Consider the following 15,138-nt stretch of genomic DNA (forward strand, 5'->3'; position numbering starts at 1 on the left):
AGGGCCCAGCTTTTCCCAGTCTCTCCAGGACCACATCATCACGACAGCCGGGTCCCCCGGACCCCAGCCAGCCCTCGTGCTCAGAGCACAGCGGGCGACTCCTTGGCTTGGCCACTGCAGCCTCTCAAGGTAGGATTTTCAGCAACTACGGCGTTTAGCATTGGGAAAAGAAAATCTTGGAGGTGTGTGGAGAAGGATGTTATTTGCCTCAGCGGCACTAGCCGAAAGAATTAAAATAAAAAGGCTCCATGGCTGTAGCTGCTCACTGGAAACTGTTGCTTTAAACTACTGAAGCAGGTGGTGTGCCACTGAAGGCAAAGGGTGCTGGGGTACACCAGGAGCACCAGACCCTGAAAGGTGAGAGCGCAGAGCGGTCCTGACCCATCGACACGGCTTTGCGATGGCCAAAGCTCTTTTTTTGCTGCTTTCCCCTCTCCCAGCTGCAGACGGGGGGCGGGGGGGTCACATCACTGTAATAAACCCCAATAAACTGGTGCTTATAAATAAAATAACAACCCTCCCACAGCAGGCAGCGCCCCTGGGGAGCCCAGCTCGCAGGTCTGGGCTGAGCGAGCGCTCCACCACCCGCGCGAGGCTGAAGTCCCATCTGACCGCCTGTGTTTATCCCTTTATTTTCCAGCAAGCAGGAAAGCAGCTCCATCAGCTCCGGCATCATCTCTCCACCCTGAGCAGAGCGAGCTGTGCTCCGGCTGGGAGGGGAGGACGCTGAGCCAAGCGGTGGCTCTCTGCCGAGCATCCCCTTCCCACGCCGCGGGGGGCCCGGCAGCCCCTGCCCCACCATGCTGGATATTTTCATCTTGATGTTTTTTGCCATCATCGGCCTGGTGATCCTCTCCTACATCATTTACATGCTCTAGAGCGATGCTGGGGAAGATGCAGCTCAGCATCAGCCTCGCAAGCAAAACAGCGTCCAGGTGAGCCGATTGCTCCTCATCCCATTTAATTTCTGGGAAGAAACATGTCCAGGGAGCGGGGGGGAGAGGGGATGATTTGGGGTTTAATGCTGTTTTCTTTGGCTGCTGCTCCCTCCGCCTGGCCGAGGCAGCCGAGCTGTTTCCTGCTCAGGGCTGGAAGGAGGGCACCAGGGTTGATTTTATAAATCAGGCCACATGATTTTATATAAATCAGCCCGCTGAACGTGCGGCAGCTCTTGTGTGGCTGCTGGGCTCTCCCTGCTGGGTTTATCAGCCCTTCCCCATTTGGAAAAGCTGCTCTCTGGCTTTGATAGCGCCACAGCACGAACTTGGGCCTTTTGTGCCCAAGAGGGAGAGAAATAAAACAGCTCAGGGGAGAAGCAAGAAGGGATCCCGGTTGCATTTTAAAGGAGGCAAAGGGAGGGGTTCCCAGTGCCTCTGCCCCCCCACGCAGGGAGGAGGGGGGCTGCTGCCACGTCCTGTGCGCCCACACACTGCCATGCCCACCCTTCACCATCTCGGCATGTCCTGAAGCTCTCAAAGCCTCTCCTTTCTCTTCCACAGCCACCGCCTTGTCCGTCTCCCTCGGAGCCTTCTGGAAAAGCGTTAACCCTCTGCGAGCAAACGGGGAGCGAGCCGCCGTGGCTGGGCTGGCACCGGGGCGCTGCGGAGGGGGCCAAGCGGGGCGGCCACGTGGGGCAAAGGGGGCAATGGGGTGGCAGGGGAGAGGGCTGCCAGGTGACACCCCGCTGCCGAGACATGGGTTGATCCCGGTGACGCACGCCTCATCCCAGGGGGATACAAAGGGTTCTGCCCCCCGCCGTGTGGCGTAGCCCCTCGGGATGAGCGCTTCCGAGGTCGGTCGGTCGAGTTTTATTTTAGAAAAGCAGTTATATTTTTAATGAAAACTGTTCAAGGAAATGAAATAAAGAGGAATGATGCGGGAGAGCGAACGTGTCCGCTGGCGTTGACTCTGCTGAAAGGCGTCCCCATGCATCGACTGCAGGGCTGGGGCACGCACGGCTCCAGGAGCACACCCTGCTTCTGCGGGGGTACACGGGGCAGCCTGCGAGCCCCGGGAGCGGTGAGACAGCAGCAAACCGTGCCAGGACACCTCTGCATCCCCCAGCATGAGCAGCTGCTCCGGAGGGGTCCCTGATCCTCTCTGGATCCTCTCTGGATCAGGGATCTGGAGCAGGCTGTGCCCTGCCCGAGCTGTGGCTCACCCTCACGAGGTCCCTCACTGATGTTCAGGGAAACTCTGGGAGGTCTCGGTTAATCTCAGCACAGAAAAAGGAACATTTTTAATAGGATGGAAATTTCTGTGGGATGGAAAGAACATTTCAGAGCTTAATTTCCCCCAGCTTGGAGAGGTCTGGGAAGGTATGTGGGGCATCAGGAGGATTTTTCCTGTCCTTTTATGAAGCCCTGCATCAATCCCTGCCCTTACACTGTCAGTCACACGCAATGGGGTTTTCAGGCTGCAAGTTTCATCCTCCTAGAAGACAAAATATTCATATGCCTGGCCTCTCCCTGCAATATTTTTTTTTCTAAGCAATAAACACTGTTCGTGTCCCATTAGTTAACGATGGCACCATCCAATAACAGGATCCAGGGAGAGCAGGGGCTGTGCCGGGCACGGCCAGGGTGCATGGGAATTGGTGGGTAAGACTTTCAGAAGACGGTGTTTACAGAAAGAAGGATTTCAGAGTCTGGGAATGCTGGATGCGGTTAGTGCTGCCAGCTGAATATTTGACACTGCAATTTCCTGTTAGTAAAACTCCTGGGAGAAACACAAAGTTGGTGACTTTGCTCCCGAGCGTGTTCTCAGAGCACCAGCCTCAGCCCCAGCTACCCAGGGCGGTCCCACACTGCTGAGCCCTGGAGATGCAGAAAAGCTGCTCCTTTCTCCACCACCAAATATAGTCGAAAATCAGAAGCTTGAAATATTCTGGGAGGAATTTCTTCAGGCATAAGTCATGTTCTCAATAACCTCCGCTTCGTGAGTCTGTATCTGATGTCAACATCTGCAGTGATTAAGAGAGAGTGAGTAACGAGGAATGCATGGAATGGAAACTCAGCTGAGTGTGAAACCAGGAACAATAATTTTCTCTTACTTCGAAGGCTCCTCTCCCCTCAGAGGGCCTTACAAATGCATCAGCTATGCATAACAATCCCTTCCTCCATGTCCCAAATCAGCCAGCTCTGTGCTGGAAGGTGAAGCGACTCAGCCCTGCAATGGGATTGAAACGCCAGGTGGGAGAGGTGTTCGCAGACAGGCAAAGGGCCGCAGCAGACAGGGACAGCTCTTTAGCAGATGGGGTAGGGTTCTCCGCAGCTCAGATTGCAGTCAGGGTGCAGCCCAGCACTGAAAAGAGCTACACTGGCACGGGAGGGGGAATTTTGCTTCTCAACCTGGGAGGTTTTTATCGGCTCCCCACGGCAGCAGTTAAAATCTGGCAGCAGAAGGAAAACACCATTTTGTCAAGTATCACTGTCCCAGCTCCTCTGGCGCACGGTGCTGCCCAGGGCTCCCCACCTGGACGCCATTAGCCCAGTGGTGTTTAATTGCCAGAGCCCATCAGAGGGTGCTACTGGAAAAGGAGGCTGCAAGGCCTCTGGAACTGGAACAAAACTGATCTGGGAAGTACCGCTGGGGTGGGTTTGAGCTTTGATCCTTTGGGGAGGAAAGTCCTCATCTGGCGGAAACACCGGTGGACATATGAATGCTGTAAAAACTAATGCCAAACACTTGCTGAGCTATTAGGTATGTAAGAAAAAAAGCAGTTAATAATAATTAATAATGCCATCAATAATTCACAATAGGAAGCCAAGTAAAACTTCCATTTCTGAAGGATCTGCTGCGAGGCTGAGCTAGTGCCAGCAGAGCTGACATTTCATCTTTGTTGACTGCTGCCAGTGAATCAAAGAACTTACTTTTCCTGTATTGCTGCGCTCACATAATGGCATCCCTTGTAACGGGCTGTAATTTATTGCCGCTGTGTCCTCGGTCCCGGGAGATGAGACAGGCAGAGAAGCTTCGCCAGCCCTGTGGTCTTTGTGTGGCAGCGCGGCGAAGCAGCATTACACACCAGAAATACAATGGGCCGAGAAGATGCGGTGGCTCGAGGCTCCACTCCATTCTTCTGGATTCCAGCTATGGAGATTATTTATCAGCAGCGATTCCTGTGCATAACGGAAGGGACAGCTAATGATCTGGGCCATAGCATTCCACCTCAGCGGCTTCTTGGCTGTATTTCCCTGTCACTCTATGCACTGCGAGTCCGTGTTCTCCTCATATTTTGAGTTCCTTAGGGATCACTTTGGAGGCATTCAGTTCACTGGCTAGGTAGCAGACAAATAGTCTTGCATCATGCTTACTTCAGAAATAATACGTAGCTGCAGCACAACTGTAGGATTGCAGGGTGCTCTTCAACATAACCTTCAAACAGCCAGAAAAAAAGGGATGTAAGAAGGAATTGCTTGCAGACACTCCTCTCAGGGAAGGTTTCACCTCTGCCATCTACTGGCACACTGCAAAGATCCTCAGCAAATTTATATCCCATATCCACTCCTTAATGTAGTCAAATCCTGCCTGTAATTGTATATTCAACAAATGTCACAGGAATTTTTAACATGCAAACTTCCAAGCAGATCATTACAGAGCTGCTGTCAGGTCATTACTGATGAAATCAAGGTGGGGGCAGCTGAGATAAATTGGTACCACTTTAGCTGTTTCCAGCAGTTGAAGACCAGCTTCCAAAGCGAAACCTGGCTCCCTGCAGCTAAAATCTGGTCCTGAAGGAACACTAAAACATTTGGGAAGTGGTTCAGGTGGAGAAGGCGGCTATTTAATAATGTGAAGAAAACAGCCAAGTTGTAAACAACACACAGTAAAGTAAGTGCTTTTTATTATGTGTTACTTACTTTTGTTTTGAAGGCAGTACAGCAGAAAATCAAAACCTTTTATAAGTAGCAAACATTTATATACGTCAATGAAATGGTGATCTTAGCCTATGTGTGTTTAACGTGCGTCTTCAACTTAGCTAAGTCCTATAAAGGCAAATACACTTCAACAGTTCCATTATGAGGCTGGGCAGGGAGAAGGATTTGAAGTTTCTTCTGCTTTATGGTTAAAAGGCACCTGTAGTTTGAGGGGGGGGGAAATGGCTTTGCTTGATCAAAGCAGTTAAATTGCTTTCAAGAATCACCTCTTTCTGCTAAAACTGCATGTGCAATCTACGGAGCACTTCTGTCGCAGAATGTAAGAGTTAGCGAGAGAGATCCTGGAAAAATGTGGCTGTGCTTCTCTAATTATGTCTGTCTCTTTCTCCTCCGATTCCCAAGAGAAAACAAAATTAAAAGATCAAAATGTTTTTGGTTCTGAACTAAGCTAACATTCTTCAATTTGTGTATGCACATCAAATATGAAAACCATGTCACTTTTATTGTGTATGCAAACATACACAGTGGGAAAAGAATGCGGTTTATGTTCCCAAACGAGAGGCCCCCAGCCTGCTTCCTCAGCGCGTCTTAATGCAGCCTCAGAGGAGCAAAACACACACAACTCCACTGTGAACACTCAGAGGTCCCCAATGGTTCCATGAGCTCATTCAGCTGGTCTGACATGTATGTCACTGGCTTCTCCCACTGCCACTCCAGCTCTTACTGGAATGGAAAATTAAAATTTAATTGGGCACTGCTTTGCAAATGTGTTTTTTTTTTTTAAAAGGAAGAAAAATCCAGCAGGAGTAAAGCAAGAGTCAGTAAAATTCAGAGCATCAAGGGGGGGTGGTGGTGTTTCTCATGGTCAGGTACAGGATTTCTTTATGGAAGTTTGCTTGTGCGTTTATAAGGTGAAACAAATTCAGAAAGCTGGTGTCCTCTTCATCACGATCCCCTACTAGGCCAAAGAAAACATTTTTTAAATTATTACTAACACTAAAGGAGATAAATCTTACTCATTCAGTGTTTTCAGCAGAGGCTGAATCAGCAGCCTCTGCTTAGATTTATGAGGCATCAACTACCGCACCTGATGGCAGGACAGCTGTGAAATAACACAGGCGACTCTCTCCAAAATTCCTTCACCAGCTTGTCCAAAGATGGACAAGAACAATTGTGCGTTAAGACAAAAATCTGTCCTAAGTGAGCGGGCTGTTCATCTTTACAGCTTGCCATCGTAATCAGTTTTGAGGTTTTATCAAGGCTGACAAGCTGTGGACAGGGAGCAACTGCAGCTTGTGGAGTTGAACCGGCTGGCGGCTGCTCAGCACCTGCGTTTCAGCACAGCCCAAAAGGACCTCGGGCCCAGTGCTCTGGAGGGACTAGGAATCTCTTAGACAAGAGAGAACGCTTAAAATAAATGTCTCTCCCAATTTTGACACTTGATTGATTATTTTACGCTACCAAAAGAACTTGAGGCGCTCTGATATTGTTCCGCCTGGGGAGGATGGAGGGAGGACAGGCTGCAATGCCATGCTGCCTCGCTCGATGCCTCGGTCAGTGCCAGCTCCTGATTAACGAGCTTGTCCCGGCTAGCAGACCTGCGGGCTTACCGGACAGTACTGCCTGTAACATATCCATGATCATGTGGGCAAAGGCGTTCTCCACGCACTGCAGGAAGTTGTTTCTCTCCCCCGGAGTGCTGAAAACTTTGCAGACCTTCTGCATCATTTTTACTGCCCAGTCCATGCAGTATAGGTCCTTCTCGCAGACCTGACGTAGACAGGAAATATTAGAAACAAGCTATTCATGAGGAGCATAAGGTTATAAAAGGCAAGATTAATTTGTAGAATTAACTATTCTAATGAATGACTGGATCAGTAGCAGTCGTGGCCTGGAAAATCGGGGTTTGTTACGAGGACGTAGAGGTTGTTCTTATTGTTGCATTGTTAACAGAGACGCTGCTAGCGGGACTGCTCGAGGACAGGCCTGCTGGCTGGCAGAGATGTGCCGGACAGGACCAGGGAGTGGAAGAGTCCCGAGCCTTCTGCTGGACTTACTCCTGGTGTGTGGGAGTAGGTGGGGAAACTTTTCAAGTCTGAAAAAGCAAATCCCGGGGTAAGGAGACAGAAGGGCTGAGCCTGCTCTGTTCAGTAGTACTCACCAAAGCCAGGAAGACCATGAGCCTGGCTAACTCGACGGCTCTCCCATTCACAGCTTTACTGGCCATGAAAGTGAAGCAAATGCTGTTTCCACTCAGAATTAGAAGCCGAGCATTGTTCTCCATGAGCCACTCCCGGGGAATGACTTTGTAATAAAACAGAATTTTAGTGATCTTTGAACAAAAAGAAAGGAGTGCCATAATAACTGTTCTGGAAGGTGTGAATTTATGAATTGTTGGCTTTGATTTGACCCAGAATTTGTGAGGGGATACCCCCCGGAATACAATTGCAGCGATGAACTCATACAAGCAATTCCTACTGGCAATACAGTTAGAGCTCTTCACGACAGCTTATGTGATACAATCTCACCCAAAACTAACTTTCAATGGAGCCATTAACATTGTTCAGTAGAATTTTGGCTTGAGCAAACATTATGTTTTCAGCTTAGACAGCTTGGACATTTCCTTAATAATGGCTAGACAAGACTTGAATTTTAAAGGCCTGCACAGATTCTTAAAATATTTCACCGTGGGGAAAGACAGCCTGAATTTGTAAGCAGTGCTGGGTCTCTCTCATCCCAGCTACTGCCTGGCTTCCAAGGGTAATGACTTTTCCAGTTATGCCACAGCTACCATGAGGAATACGGCAGTTGGTTTCCCAAGGCACCTGCGCGTCTGAAACACACTTATTGCCAGATTTGGAGGGCACGATCGCAGAATCCTACAGGTTAATGACAAAGGCAAAAACACACCTGACAGCTCATCCACAAGACTGATAACATCATCTGCTGTCCATTCTCTAGCTTCTGTATCGTACAGCAGTTTAATCGCATCTGCTAGACCTTTCAGACTGGTCTCATCTGTTGGTCCTTCTATCATTCTCTGCCAAACCACGTGTCCTGAGCAATATATTAATCACAACTGCTATTAAGTGACAATGTAATTTGATTAATTTTTTTTTTAAACAAGGAAGGTGCTAAACTGGGCCTTGCAGCAGAATCAGGAGAGGAATTCAGGTAACACAACTCGGTCTTTGGGACACGAGATATTTTTTTTTTCCATACGTCATTTTAGTAGGGACGGTGGTAGCTGCAGCATGAATCAAAGGGTGATTTAAAGAAACCCAGGTCTAATAATTAAGTAAGAAAACATGCTTTTCTTCAGGGAAACAGATACTGCTTTGAGGTGTATTTGAGCTAACTAAGCAGGGGAGAATAGAGGAACAGAGGTGCAATTTCTTCACTTGAATTATAACATATATATATATGGGTGTGTGTATATATAATACACATATATATATTTTCTGTATTTTATGTATGTTAGTGAGGCCTGGTTAAGCAGAATTATTTTTTTCTAGGCAACATAATTACACGTTATTTGCATAAAGCTCAGTTTTCAGAAATGCTGCATCCTGCGAGGAAACCTCATTCTCAGGCAACAGACTTTGAAAATTAACCCCCCCAGACTACTCGCCGTCAAGAGAGGACACTGGTCCAAAGATGATATACAGCAGGCGAGCTTGATTAACCATAGGCCATGGCTTTAAAATACGAGTCAACCAAAATGCAGAATCACTTCGACGATTCCAGTGGTTCAACAAGACGCTACGACAGTATAACCTTATCCGCAGCTCTAGCTTTCGGGCACTTCCTGGGGTAAAAGAATGCAGATATTATAAATCCATTAAGCCTTGCATGATACAGATGATCACTTTCTTTTTTTTTTTCATAGGAAGAGAAAGAACGATTTTCTTAAAGCTGCCTAAGAACATCTAGGGGGATTTAATGAAATTCTCAGCTGTTACTTCCTGAGTCTGGCTCTTTTGGGTACATTGCACTAATTCAGGTCACAGAATCTATTGATGTGCCCTCTGATACCTTTCTGCAGTAACTCATGCATGTCTTCAAGGGCGCTCAGCTACGTTTTTTGGTTTCTGGTTTTTGGCATCAGTAAGTGGAAAGAGGAACAGTGTATGTGGCTGTGTATGAAGTATTCCGCAGAAATACCCAGTTCTGTGCTGGGTAACAGGAGAATTTCTTGAGAGGCACGTGCCACATCAGTGTTCCAGAAATATTAAACCTAACTTTTTACCGCATCACTTTATTTCTGTGTTGGTTTCATTCCCATTGATTTCACTGGCATTGGTGTACAGTAGGGAAGTTTCGAGTCCATGTTACTGTTTACATATATACATAACATATGCATTGGTTTGATAATGGATTGATTAAAAAAACCAACTAAACACCTTTCAAGATAATCCTCTTCACTGCAGGATAAGCGTCAAAGACAAAAGCATTTATCTTTGCTTTTAATGAAGAAAAGATAGCTGTATTCATCTATATGAAAGCCAAGTATTTGCTTTAGAGTGCCCACTTTCGGCGTAGTATCAGAGCTAAGAGAACATACGTGAGAGTCAGGAAAGGCTTGGCACTACAAGGCTTAGCTGAGCTGAAAAGTTCTCAATTCTAGACACACTTTGTTTGCAGTAATGAAGATCCACTTTCTACCTTCTCTGTGATAGCACATTTTGATTTTGTAGAACTTTTGTCTGCTTTGATGATTACCTGGTTTGCTGCTGACAACTGTCTGTACTTTATGGGCTAAATTGCTCAGCTCACAGAGGAAATTAAAAACCCGGTGGCACTCTAATTCATCCCAGCCTGCTGTTAGGATCTGAAGATGGCAAAAGAAAGGGGGTAAAAATGAAGCTGTTGAGCCATAGATTTAGGTCACAATGCCATTTCTCCCATTAGCTAAATACAGTCTGTCCTGCAATTTGTTAGAAGAGCAGAAAGGGAAGGTGTCATACCTGGAGTGTGGTGTCTGCACAGCATCTCCCTGACAAGTGCAGGGAAACCATTATCTGCTGCAGGGGTTTTACTTAAGCTTATTGCAGCCCAGAATCAAAAGCTGCTAATGCTGTTACACATTCAGGGCCAAGACCTTATTTTTGAACATTATGTGAAAAAGTACACAAAGGTATTTGCTAAAAGACAAATGTCCCAGCACAAATAATTATCTGTAACTCTAAACCACAGAAATATAATTTTTTTTAATGCTGCATATGTATACAGGACCTGTATGCACAAGTTTCTATGACTTAAATGCATTTAAAATGTGCTCAAAATGCCTGTTCTTCTAAGACAGAATTTGCTTCTGCAGATTTTATTTTTTCCCTAACAAAGTTACTCTCCAGTAAAGCCTCCATTACGACAATTCTAACACCTCACAATCGAATACCTCAAGTAGTGTTTAAAAGGGTCCTACCCGTAGTGTTTTACTGCATATTTGCAATCACAGTAGTTATTACAGTACATAAGCTGTGGCCTGCTGTACTAATTCATTTGACACTGATTTTGATTTTTATTTTTAATTAATTTTAAGCTACCACAAGTTAACAAAAATATTCTGGCATATGATGTGTATAGCCATTTCCTTTTTAAACTAAAACGTCTCTGCTCTTGAGTTGTGAATTTGAAGCTGTGTAATAAAATGCTGCACTTCTCCCATGTCTTCTTAGATAATAAATCACTAATCAAAATCCATACTGGTTGGTAGGGAAATTCAGACGAAGCAATTCTCAAGAGTCACATCAGCAACTTTAACAACCAGAAAGGAAATTCAGAGAACTGTGTGAATAAATACCTTCCCCTGCTACCCCCCAAGGCTCAAAACCATCTTATGCTTCTAAGTATCTTGCAAAAACACAGACGAATTTAGAAAATTATCTTAATTTTCTTTTATATTTGTAATACTTGCCTTCTCTCCATAAAGATACTGTACCTGTAAAAATACCCCATAGCACTGTAATCCTAAACAATGCAAAGGACTCGGACACCCGTTAAGTTTAAAACAGGAAACCTGCAAATGCAAAACACTAGTAATTTGTCACTGCCCATAAGCTAATTCCTGTGATCGAAAATGCTCTGTCCTGCTTGTGTACTTCAATACCGATTAGAGAGTTACAGAAAGACTCCCTTCCCTTATTGTATAAGGAAACAAGTTACTGTGCCTAGGTTTAGAGTGTTTAGGTGTTAGAGCTCAGCATTAAGTTCAAAACTGCGGTCAAACGGGTGTGTAAAATGTCTCTAAGAGGAGCAATCCTGTTCTCAGGAGGGTAACGTTTCTATGAAGAGCTGTGCTCTCACAGAATTTCTGGTAGTCCCCAAACTGAAACCCACAGGCCTTGGAATACGAAATCTCGGTAGAACAGCCTTGCGTTCAATATGCTGGCTTAGGCTTTTCTGTTATTAAAAAGAGACTGATTTCAAATCAATAAATACTACACAGTAGTAATGAACTCCAGCAAAGGGATAGTAAAAGGCACAATTCAGCTAGTGGCTGCCTTATAGAAACCGTACTGTAAGCGCGAGGGACAATTCGAAACATCAGTTAAAGGAATGTGAACTTACTTCTGAGAGAATCTTGTGTGTATACTTCAGCCTATCTTTGGTAGGTAATAGAAGCGTGCATCTTTTAAGCAACAATCCTGTGAACAAAATGAATACATACACGACTATGAGTATACATACATGGCACATCCGTCGCTGAGTTAGCTTAAGCATTCACATCACATGCATGCATGCACCAGTGAGGAAAAGCTGCTACTGCAAGGTGAAAAGAGCAGCACAAATAGTAATCAGTGCTTTGGAGAAGGGATGGATATGCTTTTGTAGAGGGGACATCCTTTACTAAATAAATGTTGTCAGGGAGTATGGCAACTTATGCCATAACTTGTTTATTGTGTTGTTTTAAAGGCCCTGTTCATCACAGTTGGAGCCCTATTAAAATTACTATATTGGTTTTAGAATTACAGCTGTTAAAAATATTGGAAATAAATGTTACTTGTGGCACCTCTTTTAACAGTACCCTGGGGAACGCTGGTTTTCCCCTTACATCATGGAAAGCCAAGCTTCCAAAACTTTTTTCAAGATAGCCACATGCTCTAAAAAGAAAATATTCTAAACTGTGTTAATGTAAAACATAGCTAAGAGGTAAAATTATTTTCCTATATAGGACCGAACCGGTATGTGTTTAGGATGTTAAAGTCTGGAGTTTATTATAGTGTGGAACAGCTGTTTGTTAAGCAGAGTTTTTTTCTATACTACTGAGAGAAAATGGGTTAACAGCCTGCTCTTCAAAAACTTTTACCAGAATAAAATATATACATCTTGTTTGTTAATTAACCAAGACATTCAGTGAAGAGCATGTGCTGGGGGTGGGGGGGCAGCGGTGGAATGGGCCTTTTTTTGTCTGAATTGTCAGTCTCTCAAAACATACATAATTCCTCCAATGTAAAAAACTACTTTATGCATTTACCGTGGTTCTAAATTGACTCTTTCCTTATTTAGAAGTGCGGCAGCATTCCTACATGACAGACAGAATTTATTCATCAGGCTAGGACATGGTCCAAAGCTCAGTCAAGTCAATTTTCTATTGACTAGATTGGACTTTGGAGAGAACTCCCTGCAGAACAGTTGAAACGGTTAAGACAGTGTAGTTGCAGATCAGTTGCAAATATTACATTGAGTAAAACGGGTTGAGAAAAACGTACTGTTCCTGGTGTTACACAGCAAAACCCCCGCTGTGCAGAAGGACAGTGCCACCATCACAGCTCAAGTCCATTTTAAACAGTGACTGAAATTCTGACCCAATTACAAGTACTGGAACATTTTTACCATGGAATTGAGTGGAGCCAGACCCCTCCAAGTTTAAGTGAGATTTATGTAATACATAGACCCTGATCAGGCTCTCTGAATGGGAATGAATTTTTCCCATTGAGTCCTGTCTTTCCTGCTGTAAAGTAAATATTGATTTTGTAACTAACCTCTTGCCAAAAACGTTCTCTTGAGCATTCCACTGATGAGACAGATATTGCCAATGATCTTTATATTTTGAATATGTCATGTTTTTACTACTAGGCCTGCTACAGCAATGGGTTCACACCTCCATTTAAAGAAGTTGTTGCCATTTTGTATGTGATTACTACAAAGCCCAAACTAATTTTGATTTTTTTTTAAGAATTGTAGGGGTTTCAGGCTTCATTTTAAAAACAAACCACTAAGATTATTTTAAGATACCTCAAAGCCTACATGGCTTGCTTACAATAGGAGGTCTTTGGTCTAAATGACTTTAACAGTGTTCCTTTACCTTGTGTATGCCTTTTATTTAATGTCTTGAGTTCAAACCATACTTACAATTCTGCATCTAACTGTGGCATCATTTTATTCTCTGTCAAATAAACAACTTTTTTTTTAATCAGATAGGTAACAGTAATTAGATCAAATTATGCCTTAATTTAATTTGCTTCTCTGATAGAATGCTTTAGAATGAATTAGAATCAGTGTGGTTTTAAAATTAGCAGAAAAATTAAAAAGCAAACGCTTTTGAATTTGAGGCTATACCACACTCTTCATTACCATCGAACCCGCGATATTTTGATTTGGATTTCTATTACGCTGCGCCAAAAAAAAGGTCTGAGCAGCTGAAAGAAAGAACAGGTGAATCTTTTCACGCAGAAAGGGTTTAGTTAGCACATGGTATACCATGACAGCAGAAGTGTAGGCATTTTCACGTTGCCCTTAAGCTAAGAGTGAGAGGAAAATGTGTTCTTCATGCCCATTTCAGCCTTTGAACTCTGATACAAAGCTGCCGAGGGGAATGCTAGTCACTGACAACTGTGATAACATTTTTGTGATGAGCATACTTCTTTTCTAAGTGGAATGTCATCTGTAACACATCTCAAGTAGACTATCGAGGAGTCTTTCTGATGGCAACTGTTGTTGGTCACTTTAGAATTAGGCTGGGTTTAAGTACTGCAGCTACATTTCCCAGACTGAGGAATGTGAGTTACTCCGAAGGGATACATGAAGGCAGTCCAGGCAGCCAAATTCCTTCAGTTAGCGTGGGGCCTGGGAGCCTTGGTTTCTGCTGCAATTTCCAGTGGTGGTGTCCAAACAAACTAAATTTGGAAACACCTACTACTGAGAACTGATCCTCTGCCCAGCCCCTGCTTACCATTTAATGGGAAGAAATCAACATAGGGGAGGCAGAACATACATTATTTTTTCCATAACTAAGAGCTTTTGGAATTGCTTCAGGTAATTCCTCCCACCTCCCCCTGCCAGTTAATGGTATTTGAGTGGGCTCTTTGGCACGGTGAGGAACTTCACTTTCAGAGAGAGCTGCGCAAATGATTTGGGCCACATCCTCAGCATTTTACCGATCAATGCATATAACAGAAGAAACCTTTTAAGCGAGTTTGGTTCTCCTCTAATTGTTACCATTTGCATTAAAGGATCACCTAGAGATTTGTAGTGCTCTAAAATATAGGATCCTTCTCTCTTGCCAGGTAGCCCAAGGTTATGGAAGTCTTGCAATAAAAGCCTTCGGTTTCCTGATGGGGTTGAGATGTAATTAATAAGGCGGTTGCTGATGGTTTTCGACACCATGCTCAGCAGGCTGATATCCTTTACTGAAAAAGCAAAAACCGGTATACTTGTAAATCTTTACTGCAAGAAAAATGCTGATTGCTAGTCAGTAACTCTATCTTACTTCAAAAATAGGCCGAGAAATAAGATTTACAAATAAAATGAAATTTAATTACCATTTATCTCCTTTGCCAACAAACTGTAGTAATTAGAAAAGAACAGATCTAAGGAATAATTTTCACACATAATAGGCAAAACCCACTTCAAATAGTTTATAGTTATCATTTAAGTTTTGGTCATTTGGTTCTTCATACATAAAAGCTGAAAACTCAGAGAATAAGTCACGTAAAATGACTTCAGCCAGATAAAAGCTAAACATTTTAAATAATAATGGCTTTTTGTAAATGGAAAATTTCTGTGGTAGTTTTCAGATATTGGAAGTAATACCTTTTCTTATTAGAGTCTCACCTGAAAGATAATTCAATACCATTTGAAAGATCTCTAATGGAAGTGTTTGAAAATAGCCAAGTGTTGACAGAGATTGGGAATCTTCGTCCAAGACGTTGCAGCACTGTCTGGAGCGACGGTTACTGCGTCTGTATTTCTGGTTCGGAATCAGGGTGTAGCTGCTCCCTGCAGTGGATGGCATTGTTCCCTTAGTCCCATAAAT

General features: G+C 44.2%; 1 protein-coding gene across 1 annotated transcript; it reads right to left on the reverse strand.

The window, feature by feature from the left end:
* Positions 1-4,827: 4,827 nt before the first annotated feature.
* On the reverse strand, positions 4,828-15,128 carry FBXO47 (F-box protein 47). The gene is made up of 10 exons (XM_080369541.1): positions 14,937-15,128; positions 14,342-14,512; positions 11,451-11,527; positions 10,822-10,899; positions 9,603-9,711; positions 8,512-8,688; positions 7,791-7,937; positions 7,042-7,184; positions 6,491-6,650; positions 4,828-5,835 (listed from the first exon to the last, which is right to left on the reverse strand). Exons 1-10 carry the CDS (start codon positions 15,115-15,117, stop codon positions 5,717-5,719), a joined length of 1,362 nt encoding a protein of 453 aa, XP_080225667.1. The 5' UTR covers positions 15,118-15,128; the 3' UTR covers positions 4,828-5,716.
* Between the last annotated feature and the right edge of the window lie 10 nt (positions 15,129-15,138).

This window comes from Falco punctatus, assembly GCF_963210335.1.
Source record: "Falco punctatus genome assembly, chromosome: 19".
NCBI lineage: Eukaryota > Metazoa > Chordata > Aves > Falconiformes > Falconidae > Falco > Falco punctatus.